At 36.4% G+C, this 19,672-nt stretch overlaps 1 protein-coding gene across 6 annotated transcripts in view; it reads right to left on the bottom strand.

Moving 5' to 3' along the window:
• The window catches only part of ARAP2 (ArfGAP with RhoGAP domain, ankyrin repeat and PH domain 2), a 239,471-nt gene that overhangs the window by 62,994 nt on the left and 156,805 nt on the right, over window positions 1–19,672 (bottom strand). For all 6 annotated transcript variants that reach the window (XR_005243943.2, XM_008017680.3, XM_008017677.3 and 3 more), the window contains 4 exons: window positions 12,895–12,977; window positions 11,793–11,828; window positions 9,441–9,504; window positions 2,623–2,757 (listed from right to left, as the gene is read on the bottom strand). Coding sequence is in view for 5 of the 6 variants with exons in the window: in XM_008017680.3 (XP_008015871.3) it covers window positions 2,623–2,757; window positions 9,441–9,504; window positions 11,793–11,828; window positions 12,895–12,977 (318 nt within the window). In the remaining variant the exon portion in view is untranslated. The remainder of the gene's footprint in view (window positions 1–2,622; window positions 2,758–9,440; window positions 9,505–11,792; window positions 11,829–12,894; window positions 12,978–19,672) is intronic.

The raw sequence follows: 19,672 nt of genomic DNA, 5'->3' as shown, positions 1-19,672 counted from the left end.
TTGGCTTTCATTACCAAAGTCACTGTAGTAATCTTCATGCTGTAAAATACATAATCATATCAATACATTTAATCATCACAACAACACTTTAAATGCTTTAAACTCCGTATTATTCATAGTTTAAAGTAAATTGTCTTTATCTTGCAGATGCAGAAATAGAAACTCAAAGAAAAAAATTTGCCCAAGGTCGCACAAGTGAGAGCTTGGGAGAGGACCCCAGGTTGGCCTTTCTAAAACCAATGTGCTTCTTTCTACCACATCAAACTGTGCTCAGGATACCAACAGCAAAGATGGGCTTATGGGTGGGATTCTGTGTCACGATTTTCTGCTTCAGTGCATCATCATTCTTCGCTCATTATTTTTGTTTTACAGATATTGCTCTTAAAATAGCAATTTTGAAAAAAACTAACGAAGTATTCCATATCATCTTCCAAGTTCCTTAATATTTTGTCTCAATATATGTTAAAGATATGCTAGTCATTATTCTAATAAAGTCTCATGTATAATGTCACTTAATCATGTGACATTTATTAACCCCATATGCTTACAGATAAAGCAGCTTAGAACAATGGAGTTAAAGTAAGAGATCCATGATTTTATAGGGACTCACAGGAGGACCACAGGTAATATATAGTTTGTGCATTCTTAAGCATTCTGTTTGCGTCTTCATGTGCGATTTCCTCTGCCAACAACCTGGCATTTTCAGCTGGCTCACGACTAATTTCCTCAATTAACTTTAGAAGTCACTTTCGCCATGAAGCCCTCCCTACCTGGATAAGGTATTCTCATACGACTTTCAATAGGACTGAATGAAAGCCAGGCGTAGCCACAAAATTTATCAATCTGCCAACAACTTCTTTGAAAAGTAATTCTTCTTGAATATATTCATTGTTATGACTAATTTTTATTAATATATCCTACTTAATAATATTTTAACTCACTTTTCATTTTTAAAACAAAGGGTCAAAAATGGTTATTTTGTAAATATATTTTTAAAATTTTTATATGAATCTAATTCTATGCAAATATTTTAATGGTTTATATGAAATTTTTTAAAAAAATTATATTATTGTCTTATAAAGTAAGTTTCATTGTGCTTTTCCAACATTAGAACAGTTAAAAAATGTCTTTGCCAAATTTATCAAATCACCAAACTACCTTATTACAAAAGAGCTTGGTTTATTTTAAAGACTCAGAAATTTTCCAGTAATTGATAATGCATTCTAATTATTTTAAAAGCTTGTAACACTTTCATAGTTTCAGTTCATCAGTTTTCCTATCTTAAATATGTTAAAAATTGTCTCTGAAATTGTGGATTTGGGATAAGGCTAAGAAATTATTATACAGTCAGTCATCATCTATACTAGATATTGGTGAATGCATTTTGATCCCAATATTTTGCTTTGCTCGATAACTGATTCGAAGGCAATGTCAAAAGAAGCTATAGTCACTGTAGGGCGTGTCTCTCCCTATGTTAGTTTCATCTGTTCAGCCTGTGTCCGCTGTCCTGGGTTCCTGGGAAATGTAACTCTTAGAATTTTAAGATGCTTGATTAGATAAGGAACTCTCTGCAGAGCAGTTTATTACCAAAAAAAAAAAAACAAAACAAACAAACAAAAAAACTTGAGGTACAGAAAATGGTACAGAAAAAAATAAAATGGAAGAATTGACGAGGTCATGATTTCTTGGAGACATATTCCTTACTTTGATTACATCAGGGCAGAACGTCTAAGCAGTAAACAAAGGACCATTATTTTTGAAGCTTTTCTCTTTTAGAGAAGGAATATTACAGTGGGATAAATGTTCAAGAAAGGATATGCACAAAAAGTTTAAAAATCTAATCACTAGGTCAAAATGGCTTCTGTCTTTCAAAAGTTATTTCTGTTTGGAGAGCAAAAGATTCGAACAACTTAATTCCAAATTTAGGCTCAAGGAAGATATAAGAACACCTTCTAACTGCATTTCTTTTTGGTTTCAGGGAGTCAATTAAGACACTGAAATATGTGTTGGTCCCAAAGTGGCTAATGAATTTTAAGTGTAAACAGCCCATGTTCTTTGCTGAAGAGGCCAAAGTTCATGTCAAGATTGATGTCGCTTATGCTCTCCCAACCCTCAAGGTGAGAAGGAAAACAAGCAGTAGATTTCATGAAAGACGCCAATTTTTTTTTTATTCTCAGGGGTCATCTTGTAGGTCCTTAAATTAACTGAGACATCCCATCAGTTCCCAAAGCACTGAAATGTGATTATATAACTAGAAAGTTCAGTTACCAGGGCTCCAGACATACTCTGCTATGGGCTTACTCTGAGGGTGTTTTAAGTAAGCCCTAAAATGAATTTGAAGTTGTGATTTTACCACCAGAATTTCTATACGCATATTTAAAATTGGCTACTTTAGAGGTAAGAAAATAAGTAGTATTGTGCATATGTGATTGGGTGGTCAATGACGTTAAAATAAAAGGTATAAGGTTATTCACACTGTTTTCTTGTTGTATGTGATTACCATGCTTTTCAAAGTGATGATTATTGTGCTTTTGAAGCCAATGAAGTAATTAATGACCTAATCACATTATGACACAGGAAAATATATTCTATAATTGAATATAAAACAAAAGCCTAACCTACCTCGATATTTTTCCGGGCCAGGGTTGCATTCCCCTCATGCTGTATAGGAATCAGAGGCAAACCTCCAATTTTGGGATTTTTGGTTATTGAACGTTTTCGTTCCTTTCCAGCTGGTGGCCATATATCATTTTCATGCTGTGGAAACACAATTTCTTGCTGTTGGTGTGTGATTTTATTATGTGGTATACTATGTCATATAGCCACTTGGTTTCTTTCCCACACATCCACATCAAGTGATCTGATTTCCACGAGAATACCATTTGTGATGATGATGTTGACTCCGGTGGCAGCATCGCTCCAGGACATGAAACTCTTAACTGAACTGAGCTTTGAGGTCTCAGCTCAATTTCTAAGTTTCAAATACATGCCTTCTATACTACTTATCAAACCAAAAGAGGAAAAATATTTGAGGCAACTGGAAATCTCTTTGTGGAAGAAAAATAGCATACTTGTCGACACTGCTAGGCCACTGTAATATATGTAACTATACATTTACACCAAATATGATTTCAGTGTAAAACTAATTTCATCTTACATATCCCACATCAACCTAAGGCATGACTATCAGAAAAATTAGCCTAACTTTATGACATCCTGAAAAATGTTACTATTTTATCTAATTGAATTCCAAAGAAATATAATCTTTTTACTCATTTAAACATCTTTACTGAAAATCATTGTACAATGGAGAGTGGGGCACATTTGTTTTCAAATCATTGACTCTATATTCTTGCCTTCTAAACAGTTATACATATGACTGGAGAAAGGTTAATCTGGAATGGGGATAAATGTCCACAGGTAAAAATATAAGCTCTGGAGTGATTAATCTTTGATATATACATACAAAAAATTCTTTAAAGAATTTTGTACTCCCCAGAGTAGTTTAACTTTCTAGAATTTGGAAAAAGTATATCGACTTTCAAACAACAATCTATGAAGGAAACACAGAATACCAAGTATAAAATGAAAAGTTCACAGATAATGCAATGAAATGAAAACCTTTAGTAAACTATATAGCTAAATGTCTACTCTTTATTTCCCTCAATTCTTAAGCAACAGATTACTGTTCTTATGTTGCAGTTCTTATTTTAATGTGTTGTTTTATGACAAAGAACTCATTTAAAGACATATTTACTGTCTACCCACCATATAATAACAGCTAATTTAACTAAGGGGCAAACTGCCAACCTGCATGTTTATCAATGTACATGTGATTTTCATTTATTCCTCAATGATCTTACAGTGCAGATCCTTTTATGTGCATCATATCTACCCTTGAATGTTAGTGAAGCATTTACCTTAGTTCAGAAAATCTATAATGGTAGGTTATACAGTATTTCAATTGGAAGGTTATAGCTTCATATTACTTTTACGACATGGTACCAAACATGGTTAAAAAAAGGATATTATATATCATATAATTGCAATGTTCCCAACACATAAACCTGGGAGAAAACTGAGAGGGAATTAGGTGATTCTGTGAATTGCCCTTACACTTTCAAATCACTGATGTATAGTGCATACGTGAAAACATATTTTGAAGAATCTAAGAGCAAATGAGGTTCCCAAATCCCTATTTTTCTTTTCTGAAATAGTATACAACTGTGAATACCAGCTAACTCTCCTTGAATTGAACTAAGAGGCATTTTTTTTTTTCTACTTTACATCCAAGTGATGTGTTCTGATTTAACATTTGTAGTTATTTGAAAATGACTTCAAAAGTCTTACAGCATGGATCATATAGATGAGGATCAAACTTTCATTTTATAACCAAAGACCACATCTAAACATCTCCATTTCTGTCTTCCAATTTGTAACCTTTGCCTATCTTTCCAGCTAACTAAATTTAGTTTCATTCATTTTAACAATTCTTTTCATTCCTTGAGACCTCTAATCCAACACCATTCTTCTCACAACATTTTTTACCACTTCCCTCATTGCCTGGCTTGGATTTCATAGTCAGTCAGTAAACTCACTTCCTTGTAAATATCTTCAAGTCCAAATTTTATCTGATTACTTATTTATTTTCTTGCTCCTTTGTCTTCTATCATATTTGCCTGACAAAGCCCCAAACCTAATTAAACACAATTCAAGTTATTTCATGAGTGCCTGCCAGTTGATGGAGGACAAAAATAAATTACTCTGTAGATCCATCACACTTTAAATTTAACCTTAAATTTTAAGAAAGCATTCAGCACTGCCCTGAAGTTCCACCATGGGACAACTGGCTTCCTCACTCTCTGAAGACTATTTTTCTCCTTTGCCTCTGCCCTTACACTTCAAAAACGCTGCCTGCATCACATGTGGTGATTTCACTGATTCAATCCAACAATTTTTACTGATCACTTAAGAAAATACTTCTCCCATCATGAAATGTACCAATCTCCTTGCATCTATAGTCATATAAGTGAGTTTATTTCTTGCAATCAATATTTGCTCATTGCAAATAAGTCTTATCCAGTCATATCTATAATTGCTCAGTAGGCCATACATTGAGGTGATCAGTAATTTGAGAAGAAATGTGCCACACTCTCTGCAGTACAATGATTTTTAATAATGGATAACTGTGCACTAGATCATATCATTGTAGTGTTCAGAGCCTCTGCTGGTTTAACAACATCTCTCCTCTTCTATCCATTTTTTCTTCCTGATTGGATTGTCTTCACATAATGTATGCAAGTACAGACTCTCCCACCTTAAAGACAAATCAAAACCCCCAAACCTACCTTCACCTCTATCAAGTCACAACCTCATTTAATTACATAAGCAAATTACTTGACAAAATTTTCTGTACCCCTCACCTGGTTTTCCTCCTTTCTTACTTCTTATCATTGCTTTTGCTGTTTTTTTTCCTCTCCCCCTCCCTCCTCCATGCTTCCTTCTCCACCTCAAACCTTCTCCCCCAGGCATCTCATCTAATCCTATAGCTTTGAATATAATCTAAGTGCTGACTTCTCCCAAATTTACATTTTAGCCCCAAACCTGTGTCTGAGTTTTTGATCCACACATCCAACCTGCTGCCCAGCATACACATCATGTATCTAACAGGCGTCTCAAATTTTATGTGGCCATAACAGAAGTTACCATTTCCTTCTATATCTCTGATGATTCCACTTACATCTGACAGTTGCCAAAAAACTAGAATTTTTTGATTTCTACTCTTCCTCTCAAACTGCAATAGCCAATTGACACAGGAGTTAAGAAGGAATTACTTAGCAGACAGCAAGTGCATGGGAGTCCTTGGTATGGCTTTTTTTTTTTTTTTTTTTTTGAGACGGAGTCTCGCTCTGTCTCCCAGGCTGGAGTGCAGTGGCTGGATCTTGGCTCACTGCAAGCTCCGCCTCCCGGGTTCCCACCATTCTCCTGCCTCAGCCTCCCGAGTAGCTGGGACTACAGGCGCTGCCACCTCGCCCGGCTAATTTTTTTGTATTTTTAGTAGAGACGGGGGTTCACCATGTTAGCCAGGATGGTCTCGATCTCCTGACCTCGTGATCCACCCGCCTTGGCCTCCCAAAGTGCTGGGATTACAGGCATGAGCCACCGCGCCCGGCCTGACTTTTCTTTTTAATGAAAAGCAGTCCCAAGCCATTTTCTAACAAAGAGCAGCCTGCAACCTAGGAGCTTGCAAGGGTGAATGCCTGCAGGAACTAAGGACTAGACATTTTTCAAGGTGGCAGCTCCATCTTCCCTTCTCTGCCAGCCAAGTGCTTTGTAAGGAGCCCACAACATGGTGTCAATCAACCGAAAGCCCATTTGTATAAGAAGATTAGGGTGGGGGTGACCAGCCTTACCCTATGTAAATGCCATATCTGATCGAACCAATCTGTGAGCTCTATGTAAATCAGACACCACCACCTCAAACTGGAGTATAAAACTGCACATTCTGCAGCAGTCAGTCCTTTCTGCTTGGAGGACCCCTTCCTGTATAGAGGAAGCTGTTTCTCATTCTCTTCTCTTCTACCTATTAAACCTCCTGCTCCTAAACTCCTCGTGTGTGTCTGTGTCCTAAATTTTCCTGGCGTGTGACAAGGAACCTTAGGGTGTATACCACAGACAACATAGTCGCTTCACAATAATTCCAAAAGCCTTATTGACTCTACCTTCAAAATATTCCTGAATCTTAATTTGTCTTACCATATTCATTGTTACCACCTTAGTCAGAGCTGATATCTTCTTTCCTATAGCTGTTCATCCCACTTGCATCTTTGATCCTCTACACTGCAGACTCAACAAAGTGAACAAAATTATTTTTTTTCATTTAGAATTAGATTATATCGTTCCCTTGTTTCAAATTATTAAGCAGGAACTACATAATCTGTCACACGCCTTCCTCATCTCTAATATCTTCCCTTCATGATGTTTATAGAATAAAACAAGGCAGTGATGACGTCTCAGGACCTACCCTGCTGGCCCCATCCCTGAATGATCCTTCCTGGAAGCCTGCATACTCCCCTCTCATTTCAGACTGGTCTCAGCTCACCTGTCAACTACTCAGAAAGACATTCCCTGAGAACTTTGCTCAAATAGTGCCTTCCTTATGTCAGTCACACTCTCTCCTTACCTGACTTGATTCTCCTATCTTATCACAGGGATATCCATTTGAAATGTTATCTGATTACTGATTTTCTTACCCTATTTCCTATTTTAGAAATACTAACTGAACATGTACTTGATATACAAGTCAAATATAATGAAGAGTCCTTCTTTTCATGCAGTTTACATCTTAATAAGAGAGGTAGACATGAAATAGCTAATTACATGTTTTTTTTTTTCTTTATTAATTAGTGTCACAGAGGAGAAGTACAGGATGCTAAGGGTGATAGTCTGAAGGTCTAATTCATCTGAAGGTCAGGAAAAGTTTCTCTGAGAATGGGATATTTAAGCTGAAGTCTAGAGGACTTTTGAGGCAGGGGTGTGGAAAGGATGGAGATGACAAAAATATTCTGAATACCAAAAAGAGTTCATTATAAGGGCTGTTTACTGTTAATTCACATACATGTTTGTGTGTATGTCTACACTTTTGACATATCTATTAATATTTGCTATTTTGCTGTTTCCCTACAGAGATGAACCATAAATCCTTAAATCCAAGAAGGCTTCTGTGTTTATCTTAAGGGAGGACCTGAATAATACCAAGAAGGAAAAAGAACAGAGGAAAGATTATTAGGCTGTATCTTTGAGACGAGGACTAGGATTAAAACATGAGACAGTGAGAAATAACCTCGTAGTAAGATGAGGCTTTGCTTCCTGCATTCATTCCTTAACTTTCAACTGCAGAGTCTACTGACTCCAATCATAAAAACAAAAACATCAATTTAGTTTTGCCACAAATGACACTGTAACAGTTTTATACTCTATAGTCCCAACTTTACTAAAAGACTTCAAATCCAGTTTTTTGTTTTTCCTAAAGCAGAACTTGAGTATCTGTGACCTAGTGCAGTGGCTCATGCCTGTAATCCTAGCACTTTGGAAGGCCAAAGTGGGCGGATCACCTGAGGTCAGAAGTTTGAGACCAGCCTGCCCGACATGGTGAAACCCCATCTCTACTAAAAATACAAAAATTAGCTGGGTATGGTGGTGCGCGCCTGTAATCCCAGATACTCAGGAGGCTGAGGCAGGAGCATCACTTGAACTCAGAAGGCAGAGATTGCACTGGGCTGAGATCACACCACTGCACTTCAGCCTGGGCAACAGAGCGAGATTCTGTTCCAGCCCCCCTCCCCCCCAAAAAAAGTTGAATATCTGAATTTTAATAAGTTACCAAAAAAAAAAAAAAAAAGAAGAAGAAGAAGAAAAAAGAAGGAGAAGGAGAAGAAGGAAGAGAAGAAGGAAAAAAAAGCCTCTAAAAAGTTAGCAGCCAGTCTCTTATGCACATGTTTTTCCAGGTAGTAATAGTAGAGGGACAGACTGAGAAGAGCTGTGTTTATTAACCACTGGAAAGGTTAATACATTAAATGAACAGAGCAAACTATTTTCAGAACAAATACGAACTAGATTTTGGAGCGAGCTAACTTATTCCTTGTAAGGGAAACAGAAAAATACCTCTTCAGTAATAAAGAATGGCAACTTAATCGTTACCAATGAATTTCAATGCTCCAGGAGAAGCATTGCTGGGAATTTAGCTAGACAAGGTTGCGAAACAAACCAGTCCAATTAATGGGACTATTTAACCGTTCCTCAAAAGGGTAAGTCCTGCTCTAGGGAGGAAAACAAATACAGAACTGAGTATGAGTATTGGCCTCAGACACCCCTGTGTTTAAACTACTAATTACATATATGGTCCTGAGCAAACAACAAAATCTTTGTTTTATAAAGCCAAAAAACATCTTGTATCGTTTGCTGCAAGGAATACATGAGTTATTCTTATGAAGTATCTAGCACACAATAGTTATTAAAGAAAAGTAGGTTCCTGTCCTTGTTTCTGGAAAGGCAGGGGTGGAGAGAGTGGGAGAATAAGAAGGGAAACAGAACACTTTTCTAAATGAAGGTCTATGTGGGACTCTGGTAGGATGACAGCTTAGAAAAGTCCCTCTTTCTTACACGACCATTTTAAAGCAACATACCTCACCTAAGCCAAGGAGGCTGTGGGGCTGGCAGAAAAGAAACTTTAATGGAATAAACTCTCTTTCAAAAGGTAATGAATACATTTGAATTTTAATACACTATTTTAAAAACTAAGAAGCGGAGAATCAAAGTTTATGCCAATTGTATATACATTTAAAATGCTTATTAAAATTCTTTAAAAATCACCATCACACTAAAATTTCCTGTAAACAAAGTTATTATACTCTACTGGATAGTTCAAACAAATCTCATACCTGGGCAATAAAGATACTGGTCATCCACTCCGTCTGAGTTCGTGAACTGTCACAACACAGGTGCCTGCAAAACGAGGTGTATAAACTATGTCATTCACAAAGACAATTGACTATTCTCTAGTGTATCTGTTGGGTGATTTGGTGATCAAAAATCTCTTTGGGTTTCTCCTGATTAATGACATAACGCAATCACGAAAGTGGAACATTTCAGTACAAGCTGTTTTGGTCTTCTGCTAAATGTACACTACAAAGTTATCCTGTAAATATATTGTTTTAAACAAAATACAGCTGAAGGCTTTGGTAAATGATGCAAAATGATCACCAATATTTTTTGGAAAGGCAGAAAGATCAATTTCATTTTGCCTTTTCAAGGACACGATGGTAAAACACTGTTTTCCACTGAAATTCTGAGCCTGAGAAGAAAAATATGTGCACATTCTCTTAAGAGCAGATCTTTCTTTTAAAAAGGCCGAGACATAGTATCCATCATTGTAATTATAAACACTAATACCCACAGATTCATAAAAAATAAAACTACAGGAGAAACCACTGCATATCCAATAACAGTGATTAAGTAACCTTTTATTGAAAGCCTCAGTAAAACAGAGACGTTGTCCTGAAGGCTCCTGTAGTCTATTAGGGGACTTAAGCATGCAGACAAATAAATTACAACACAGTGAGAAAAAGCAAAAATAAAATTGAATGCAAGCATAGAAACCACAGACTTCAGGATGAGGAGAGGGTTGTTTTTTATAAGAGGAAAAATTTATAATTGATACTGGAAAGACCTAACGGGCATTTCAATTAATTGTATTTTTTTTTTTTTTTTGGAGACGGAGTCTCGCTCTGTGGCCCAGGCTGGAGTGCAGTGGCCGGATCTCAGCTCACTGCAAGCTCCGCCTCCCGGGTTCACACCGTTCTCCTGCCTCAGCCTCCCGAGTAGCTGGGACTACAGGCGCCCGCCACCTCGCCCGGCTAGTTTTTTGTATTTTTTTTTTTAGTAGAGACGGGGTTTCACCGTGTTAGCCAGGATGGTCTCGATCTCCTGACCTCGTGATCCACCCGTTTCGGCCTCCCAAAGTGCTGGGATTACAGGCATGAGCCACCGCGCCCGGCCCAATTAATTGTATTTTTTACATTCCTGTATTATCAAAATAATTTACCTGAAAAATATTGAAAATGAAATTTCTAAAAAATGTGTGTTTTCTTCTTTAGAACCTCATGAAAACACTGTCTTTCCCTATTACCATGTCCAGGAAAATCATTTCTGCCACAAATCATTTTAATTATGTACCCTTATTTATAAAATACTGTAGGTGCAAAGAAGAAATAAATAATGATCAGAGGTGAGAGCTATTAGTTAAGGCTTTGGGGCATTTGAGTTATGATTTCAAAGAACAGCGACAGTTGAGTTGGTTGGGTCATCATGGGGAGAATGAAAGTATGAAAGGAAGGAGAAGTGAAAAGTATGAACAAAGGTACAGTAGAGGGACCATGTACATCACACATGCAGATCTGAAACAGCAAGGAATGCATGGGGAATAAAGACAGATGCTTGTTTTGTCATTAAGTGAAAAAGAAAAGCTGTGGGAGATGAAGTTGGCAGAGTCATATACAGCCATGCATGCTACACAACAATTGTGTGCTTGATCCTACAGGTGAAAGAATTCACAGAAGTTTTAAAGCAGGAGAGATACATAGTACAGCATAGAAAACACTCCTCAATGGAGAGGTGGAGAATGTATGCCAAAACAAAAGCAAAGCAGAGGCCTGAAGAGCACTTAGGACTCCTAGAATAATCCCGGCAGATCAATGAAGGCCTGGCCCTGAGGGTAGACAGGTGTAGGTGGATGAGGGGCACAAGGAAGAGGCAGATCTCGTGCGGCTCAGTGACTGATTAGACACAAGGAGGTGAAGAGAAGGAAACACCTAGTACAATCTCTAGAAATACTGGTAGATACTGGTAACAGTAGATGGCAAAAAGTACATATATAGAAAGAACAGGGTTGAAAGCAGGATATATGTTTGTCATAAATCTGATTTTTGCTAGTTCTTATTCTTTTTTAAAACTATCACCTACTTATCTCATAAAAGCTGAATTCCACACTCATAATAACTATGGAAGAAATCAGATGTAGTTTCACTTCAGAGGCATTGACAAATTATCAGGAACTTGAACCCTGATACAAATCTATTTTCCTCTTCCTAGGCTCAAAGTCTTTACAAATAACCCTAGTTTCGCTTAGGCAAAACACTTTCTGTCTGTAGCTCTATCTGAAATTACTGAAATTATTCTTTTCCTGAAATTGTCACCAATATATTATGTCCAAAAGTTGACAGCTGTTAACTTACCAGTGATGTTTCTCAGAATATGCGGTCAATCCCCAACTGCATCACATAGAAAAAAAAACACACACACACATAAATTAAAAATGATACATTTTACAAGGCAGAAAACAGGATTAGAATGTTAAGGAGATGAGATTTAATGGTGGGAATGTATAGACTTCCACAAGTGATGATTCAATGTGCTGGACTTAGCTAGAGGTGAACGCTAAATGCTAAGGGATCTGTCTACACATTTATATAGAGGGGAGGAGGCTTGTGATGACATGGGGCAGAGAGGAGACGTCTCTGAGAAGATACTCTTAACTGAATAAGGCCAAATGACTGAAATAAGATAATACAGAGAGACGTACGTACTGTTCCTGGGGGAAATTAAAGAACATGCCTATTAAAACACAGGTATATGCGCTAGGCTTAGAAACTGAGTATGAAGGAAAAAGTGAAGAAACTTTCGGCAACAAAATCTCAGAAGCAAGCACACATAAATGATGTTCATGATACTAATTATTAGTGCAAACATTTATTAGCTAATCAAAGTAATCTGTGATAAGAAATTGTGGTGTAGACCAAATGCTGGGGTACATGAAGTGTTAAAGAGGCACACAACCTGTAGGAGGCGCCCACCTCCTCTCTACCACTTACATGCTATGGGTTTTCACTACCAAAGTCAGTATAGTACAAAGGGAAAATTACAGAGCCAGAATCAAAACATTGTAGAAGCCACGCATCAGGAAGCCGGAGGGCAGCATTTGCTTTCCAGTGTGTAGACTTGCCCTCAGCTTGTGATGTGACAGCTGAGGGAATGAGATGCAGAGGAAGTCTTGTACTTCCCAACAGACAGGGCCTCCTGGGATTTCTTACTTTACATAGAGAGACTGTAATCACCAAGGATCTCGGTCTCAGTGGGAACATCATCCCTCCTTATCTACTCATACAAGTTCCTTGATCTGCCGTAAGAACCCTGTGACAGGGGAAGTAACTTAAAAAAAAAAATTGCCTAAAACTTACTTACTAAAAAGTTAGACTAATGTCACTGATCCCTAAATCCTTAAACAGACATGTTTTCCCATAATTTTTTTCCTTTCAGCACTTCCCTTTCAAACTTTACCTTGTTGGAGGCTTCATTTTCTTTTTCACTCCACGATAAAACTTCACGGAACTGAGAGAAAACATTTTGTCATGTTTACTACTCTGTAAGGAAAACAAAATAATTTGTAATTAAATGGATTTACACATTTCCTTACATTTTCTTTGAGCATTAATGATTGGGTTTAGAATTGTTTAGTTTCTGAATGTTTCATAAAACGAACATTTCATGAGTTTAGTAAATGAAGACTCTTTTGATTTACAATACAATCAAATACCTATTGATAATGTTGGATATATTCATGTTATATATGTGTACACCTGTATATATTATAGAGCCATGCACATAGCTCTATAATTCTTGATTCAAAAACACTTGGGGTCAGATGTGCATCATGTCATGGTTAATACTGAGTGCAAACTTGATTAGATTGAAGGATGCCAAGTATTGTTCCTGGGTGTGTCTGTGAGTGTGTTGTCAAAGGAAACTGACATTTGAGTCAGTGGACTGGGAGAGGCAGACCCACCCTCAATCTGGGTCGGCACCATCTAATCAGCTGCCAATGTGGCTAGAATAAAGCAGGCAGGAAAAGATGGAAGAGCAGACTTGCTAAGTCTTCCGGCCTTCATCTTTCTCTGTGCTGGATGCTTCCTGCCCTTGAACATCAGACTCCAAGTTCTTCAGCTTTTGGACTCTTAGACTTACACCAGCAGTTTGGCAGGGGCTCTCGGCCTTCAGTCTCAGACTGAAGGCTGCACTGTTGGCCTCCTTACTTTGAGGTTTTGGAACTCAGACTGAGCCACCACTGGCTTCCTTGCTCCTCAGCTGGCAGATGGCCCATTGTGGGACTTCACCTTGTGATTGTAGGAGTCAATACTCCTTAACCCCCCTTCCTATATACATCTATCCTATTAGTTCTGTCCCTCTAGAGGACCCTGACCAAATCACATCAGAAGTGATTTTTCATATTTTAAAAATATAATACAATGCATATGCCATATGTTTCGTAACTCCCCATCACCAATGTTGACTGGGACAGTACCCTGTATTCAAACATACTCATATTTTCAAGATAAAGGCTATATATATCTTCGTATTGTTTTGGGTCAGATTTTGCCACCAAATGAGTTGGGATTTTCTATACTTTTTGGATTTCGGAACTATGGAAAACAGACTCGTGAATATATATGAACACATATTGAGGTATCTCAAATATCCAAATTAATGAAAACTATCCTAATTAAAACAGACTATTAAAAATTTACAGTTGGCCCTGGAGCAATTATATTTTCTTTACACCCCCTCTCAATACTCAGAAAGCAGTCAAAATGGAAAAAGGAGGAAAATATGCTCATAAAATTAAAAATTAGTTTCATAAAGCAAATAGGTTAGGAGGATATAAAAGAAATACAGAGGAAAAGTAACCAGGAAGATGGTCAGAAATAATGCTGTGATGACCAAAGAGCTGGAATTTACATGGTGAATTTATTCCTAATCACTATTATCAGTTGAAGTTCACTATTATTATCATTGTAGATAATATGTTTAAAAAAACATATTTTGAATTTTTCCCCTTATGGCTAGATTTCTAGAAATTTAACCACTGAGTCATAGGCTAAGAATATGATTCAGAAAAAAAATCTTGTCTAAACTGATAGGGTACATTTATTTACCCTATCAAAAACACTAAGGTAACACAAATGTTAAGTGTGTATTTACATATTTGCTAGCCATTTGCAGTTTTGATGTGGTAAACAGTTTATTGATGTCTTTACTTATTTGTTTGTACTAGTTCTTTATGTATTTAATACGAAATTTGTCTTTTTAAATGAAATATTCTATCCAAGTTTCTCTTTGCCTTAACCTAGCTCATTGTTTACCTTATTTTTAATAAGTCAAATATAATGGTCTTTTGGGGGGTGCTTTGTTAATGTTTGCTTAAGTTTAAAGTGTTCCCATACAGCTGATAAATATTCAATTCCATGGTCTTGTAGCTTTAAGGGTTGCTTTTTTTAGGATTTAAATCTTTTGTCAATCTGGAATACATTTTTTTATATACAGTATAAATGATAAGTTAGACTTAAATTTTTTTGTTGACAATATTCTACCCCCAATTTATTGAACAAACATCCCTTTAGACATGAATGTTTTGTGGCATATTTATTAAAATTAAAATTCTAACATATAATTTTTTACCTGAATTGATGGTACCATTGCTCCTTGTTCACTTTTATACAAGGATTATAATATTTAAGTATCTTAGTTTTACTGTATATCTTAATAGTTGGATGGAAAAATAATTCAAATCCATTTTACTTATCTCCCAAAATATCTTCAAATTATTCTTATCTAATTATCCTTTGAGGTGAATTGTCAAATATTTTTGAAAAGTTATAAAAGTAATTTCCTTTGCAAACTCGAAAATAATTGCATTAAACCTATAAATCAACATTAGCAGATTTAATATCAATTTTTCTCCTATCAGAGAAGTTCTATAACTTTCTTTACATAAGCCTCCACTTCTTAAGGCTGTTTTCAAGCAGTTTATGCATTTTTCTCTTTTAAATCCAACTGGATCTTTGGATTTTGATTCTGTAGCCTGATAATTTGCTGGTGTTTTTTTTTTTTTTTTTTTTTTTTTTTGAGACGGAGTCTTGCTCTGTTGCCCAGGCTGGAGTGTAGTGGCGCAATCTCCACTCAGTGCAAGCTCTGCCTCCCGGGTTCATGCCATTCTCCTGCCTCAGCCTCCCGAGTAGCTGGGACTACAGGTGCCTGCCACCACGCCTGGCTAATTTTTTGTATTTTTAGTAGAGATGGGGTTTCACCGTGTTAGTTAGGATGATCTCGATCTCCTGACCTCGTGATTCACCCGCCTCGGCCTCCCAAAGTGCTGGGATTACAGGCATGAGCCACCACGCCCGGAAATTTGCTGAATTTTAAGGAAGAACATTTTAACAATTTGAACTGTCTAGTATGAGGTAGCTTTGTAAGGGAGTAAGTGTCCACAGTATGATATATTCAAGGAGAGGAGACAGACCTATGAGGAATGTATGCAGTATAGGTGACTCCTAGTCACCTGTGTCAGAGGTTAAATCAAATTACAACCAAGGTTTGTGTTTCTTTTAATAATTTAGATTGCTATTCCCTCAGAAGCAGTCCCGACTGAGGCAGCAGGGTTGGCTGCAACTCTAGCAGTATGGGGAAGATAGGACTTGCATATTTGAGAATGAGAAACACTGTGACTGAACCAGACAGCCTTGATTTACACAGGACATTGATGATTTCAAGACTGCCTACATTTTGAAAAACTTTTGGTAATAAGTAGTTTGAGAGTCTGAGGTAATTGACTGCCCAAGTCACTCCTGGCATGCAAGCTCATTACTTTATACCACAGCCTGTCCAAAGAAACACAAATGATATAATTTGAGAGGAGTTCAGCAATTGTAGAAACACATTTTTTCCATTTCCATTTTGAAACTGAATATTCATAAAGAGGAGCTATATAGATCTTAATGGAAAGTTCTATAAAAGGAAATGTCGTTTGGCAAGTTCGCTTTACTGCTGGCTTATTACAACTTTCTCTTTTGGTATGTGTAATTTATAGAGAATTTCTCCAAAAAGTTCAATATACTAGACCATTATGAAGTCTGAAATGTGTTGCTTCAGTCACTTCATTTCAAAGTAAAGTTTTTAAGTTAGCAATTAAATGAGCATGCTTAAAAAATTATTCTTGGTACCTAAAAAGAGTTTGTTTATTAAAGTATAAGCAACTTTTAATGACCCCCTTTACCCATTTGCTTTCTTCACACTATTAACAGTATAATGGTAATATTCTCTGAAACCTCTCACCTTTTATGTAAATTAAGTCTGAAAACAATTAACATTTTCTGTGCAGGGAAAGGTTGCAGAACAAAAGATATCTTCCCCTGTGTATTACCACAATTTGTTCTTAATGAGCATTCATAAATCAGCTCTAATTAACACAAAGTCTCTTTAAATACACTTCTCAATTTGTAATTTTTCCTCCCTTTTAACTAAATCATTTAAAAAATATATACAAGCATGCATATATTAATGGCAACCACTAAAACAAATGCTAACTCTTTACTCAAAAAAGTTGGGAGATTTTACTTTTGATAATTTACTATAAAAACACTTGAAAAGTTAGCATTGCCAATGGCTTCACCATCAATATTAATAGGGACAGATCCGTAACATGAAAAAATAACAAAATGAAGTCATGAGTTGAAAATAACCACAGTTTGACTTTAAAAGAAAAGCATGAATCTCTCATCTGCTTTTCAAAATGTACAAATTAAAGTATCAGTTGCATTAATCTATTCTGACAGATATGCAAATATAATTTTCAAACGCTTAATAATCAGACAATAATTCTATAACTCGAGGTTACTGTTATTAAAAAATGTGTTCAGTATCCTTAAAGAGCACTGTTTTCAGACAAGTTCTTGAGACTATCACTGCCTATCAGGTTATATAAGTTAGCTCAATCTCAGCAAGATGATCCTTTCAAAAAGATACAGATTCTTAAAGCAAAACTTACTCTGTTAAGGGATATGAGGCCCTTCATGTCACTTACAAAAACAATGTATCTGTAAAAGTCACTGCATGAACAGGCTTCCCTGTAGCAGATATTAAAGTGTACATCAGCTTGAGAGAAAATGCTGTAAAAACTGAATTGTTTGCATTTCCTTATTTAAAAATGTTTGATGCTATTTAATAAAAATAAACTTATTCTCTCCACATAAAATTATTTCAGCAAAAACACTAAAGTAATACAAACGTTAAATTTCCTTTGTAAGTTTCTGCATAGAGCCTTTGGAGTCCAATGCCTGGAAGTGAATTCTGACCCCGTCGCTTACTGTGTATGTGGTTTTGGACAAGTTATGTAACATCTTGGAGAGTCTGTTTCTTCATCTGCATAGTGGGAATAATAAGAGTACCAATTTCGTGGGGGTAACTGTATAGATAAAATGAGATAATCCAAATAAAATGTATGGAACTCTGCTTCACATAGAGTAGCCACTTGAATGTTAGTTGCTGCTACTGTTACTGCACTGTCATTACTGCTACCACAAACTACTATATTTGTTTTTAGCAACCTTCTGTTGCTACACAATAAAGTGTCAGTTTCTTGACGGGACAAAAAGTTCAGGTTGATTTCTATATACGCCAACTGCAAAAGTGATCCTTAACCAACATACTATGTATATGTAAGGACTGTGATTAAAGAAATCAGTCTTTTGAAAATCAAGGTGGGTGGTCCACTGCACAAAACCAAACAAAATTCTATCAGATTCAGTTCTACTTGACTAGAACAATAAGCTGTGAAGTCTAGCCTGTATTTTCACAAGCACAAACGTAAAGTTCGTGAACCTTAAAATCTGATGTGTTCCATCACATAACCCCATAATTCTACAAAATCTACTATTCCTTTATGGGTAAAATGAAGAATGTTAGTAAATGATAGTAACCACTTGATACCCACACAGACTCCCTTCCGGATATCAAGTGGGGTTCAAGTGCAATATATAATATGAATCTGTGATAAGGGCTGCAGAATTCAGGCTGTTTTATTAGTCTCCTGCCTGGACATTCCATTGTCCATGAGGAAAGCAAACACGGAATGTATACACAGAATAGGATGCTACTATGATTTATTCATGCTCAGATGGAGGTTTCTCTCCTGGAGGAATATACAGGGATAGTAATTAAAGCATAGGAAGTGCTGAACAGAAGCCACAGAACACTACAGCCGCGGCTTTGGAAAGCTGCTTAACAATTTTTTCTTTGTAACATATTAACAGATGTTACAGTCTGATCTTTCTTTGTGCATCTCCACAACAGAACACAGTGAAGCACCATTCACTTATAAGTGTGCAAGCAATGTTTACCCAAGTGAATTTTATAATTCAATATTAAAAAAGTATTTTCCAGGTTCTGCTGACTTCCATTCTACGTTTAAAGTAATTGCCTTGGTATTATTTGAATCTCAAAGAGAGTTGTTGCTGCATACCCCCATGTGACCACCATCCAAAACAGGATAAAGAACATTTCTATCTAGAAAGTAACCCACTGACCCTTTTCCTTGGCAATTCTGCAGCAAATTCTGTCCCCAACCTAAGCAAACACTTTCTGACTTCTATCACTATAGAATGGTTCTGCCTGTTCTTAGACTTCTTATGAACAGACCTATATGATACTATTTTGTGTCAAGCTTCTTTGGTTTCAAAGGTTTTAAAAACTCACCAAGGTTGTGACTTGTGTTAACATTCATTTTTGTTGCTGAGTAGTATTCCATTATACAAATAGGATATTTTCCTATTGGTGGACATTTGGAATGCTTCCAGTTAGCAGCTTTTATGAATAAATCTGCTTATGAACATTCTTGTACAAGTGCATTTGTGAATCACAAATGCTTTGCGTAGAGCTGCTGGATCATGGGGTAGATTATGTTAGTAACTTTATTTAAAAACTGACAAATAGTTTTACAGCGTGATTGTGTGATTTTACCCTTCCACCAACAATTTATGTGGGAGTTCTAATTATTCTACATCATTTTTAACATTGGTTGTTATCACTGTTAACATTTTAGTCATACCAATGAATGTAAAATAATGTTTTGTGGTTCTAATTTTAATTTCCTGATTACTAATGATACTGAACACTTTTGGTTCAATGGGTTATTGGCCATTTCTACATCTTCCTTCGTGTAATGTCTGTTCCATCCTTGCCAAACTTTTTATTAAACAGTTTTTCTTATTGTTGATTTAGAAGAGCT

Source organism: Chlorocebus sabaeus, chromosome 27 (assembly GCF_047675955.1).
Source record: "Chlorocebus sabaeus isolate Y175 chromosome 27, mChlSab1.0.hap1, whole genome shotgun sequence".
NCBI classification, from domain to species: Eukaryota; Metazoa; Chordata; class Mammalia; order Primates; family Cercopithecidae; genus Chlorocebus; species Chlorocebus sabaeus.
The sequence above is the reverse complement of the archived record's forward strand: the minus strand, read 5'-3'. Positions and strand labels throughout refer to the sequence as shown.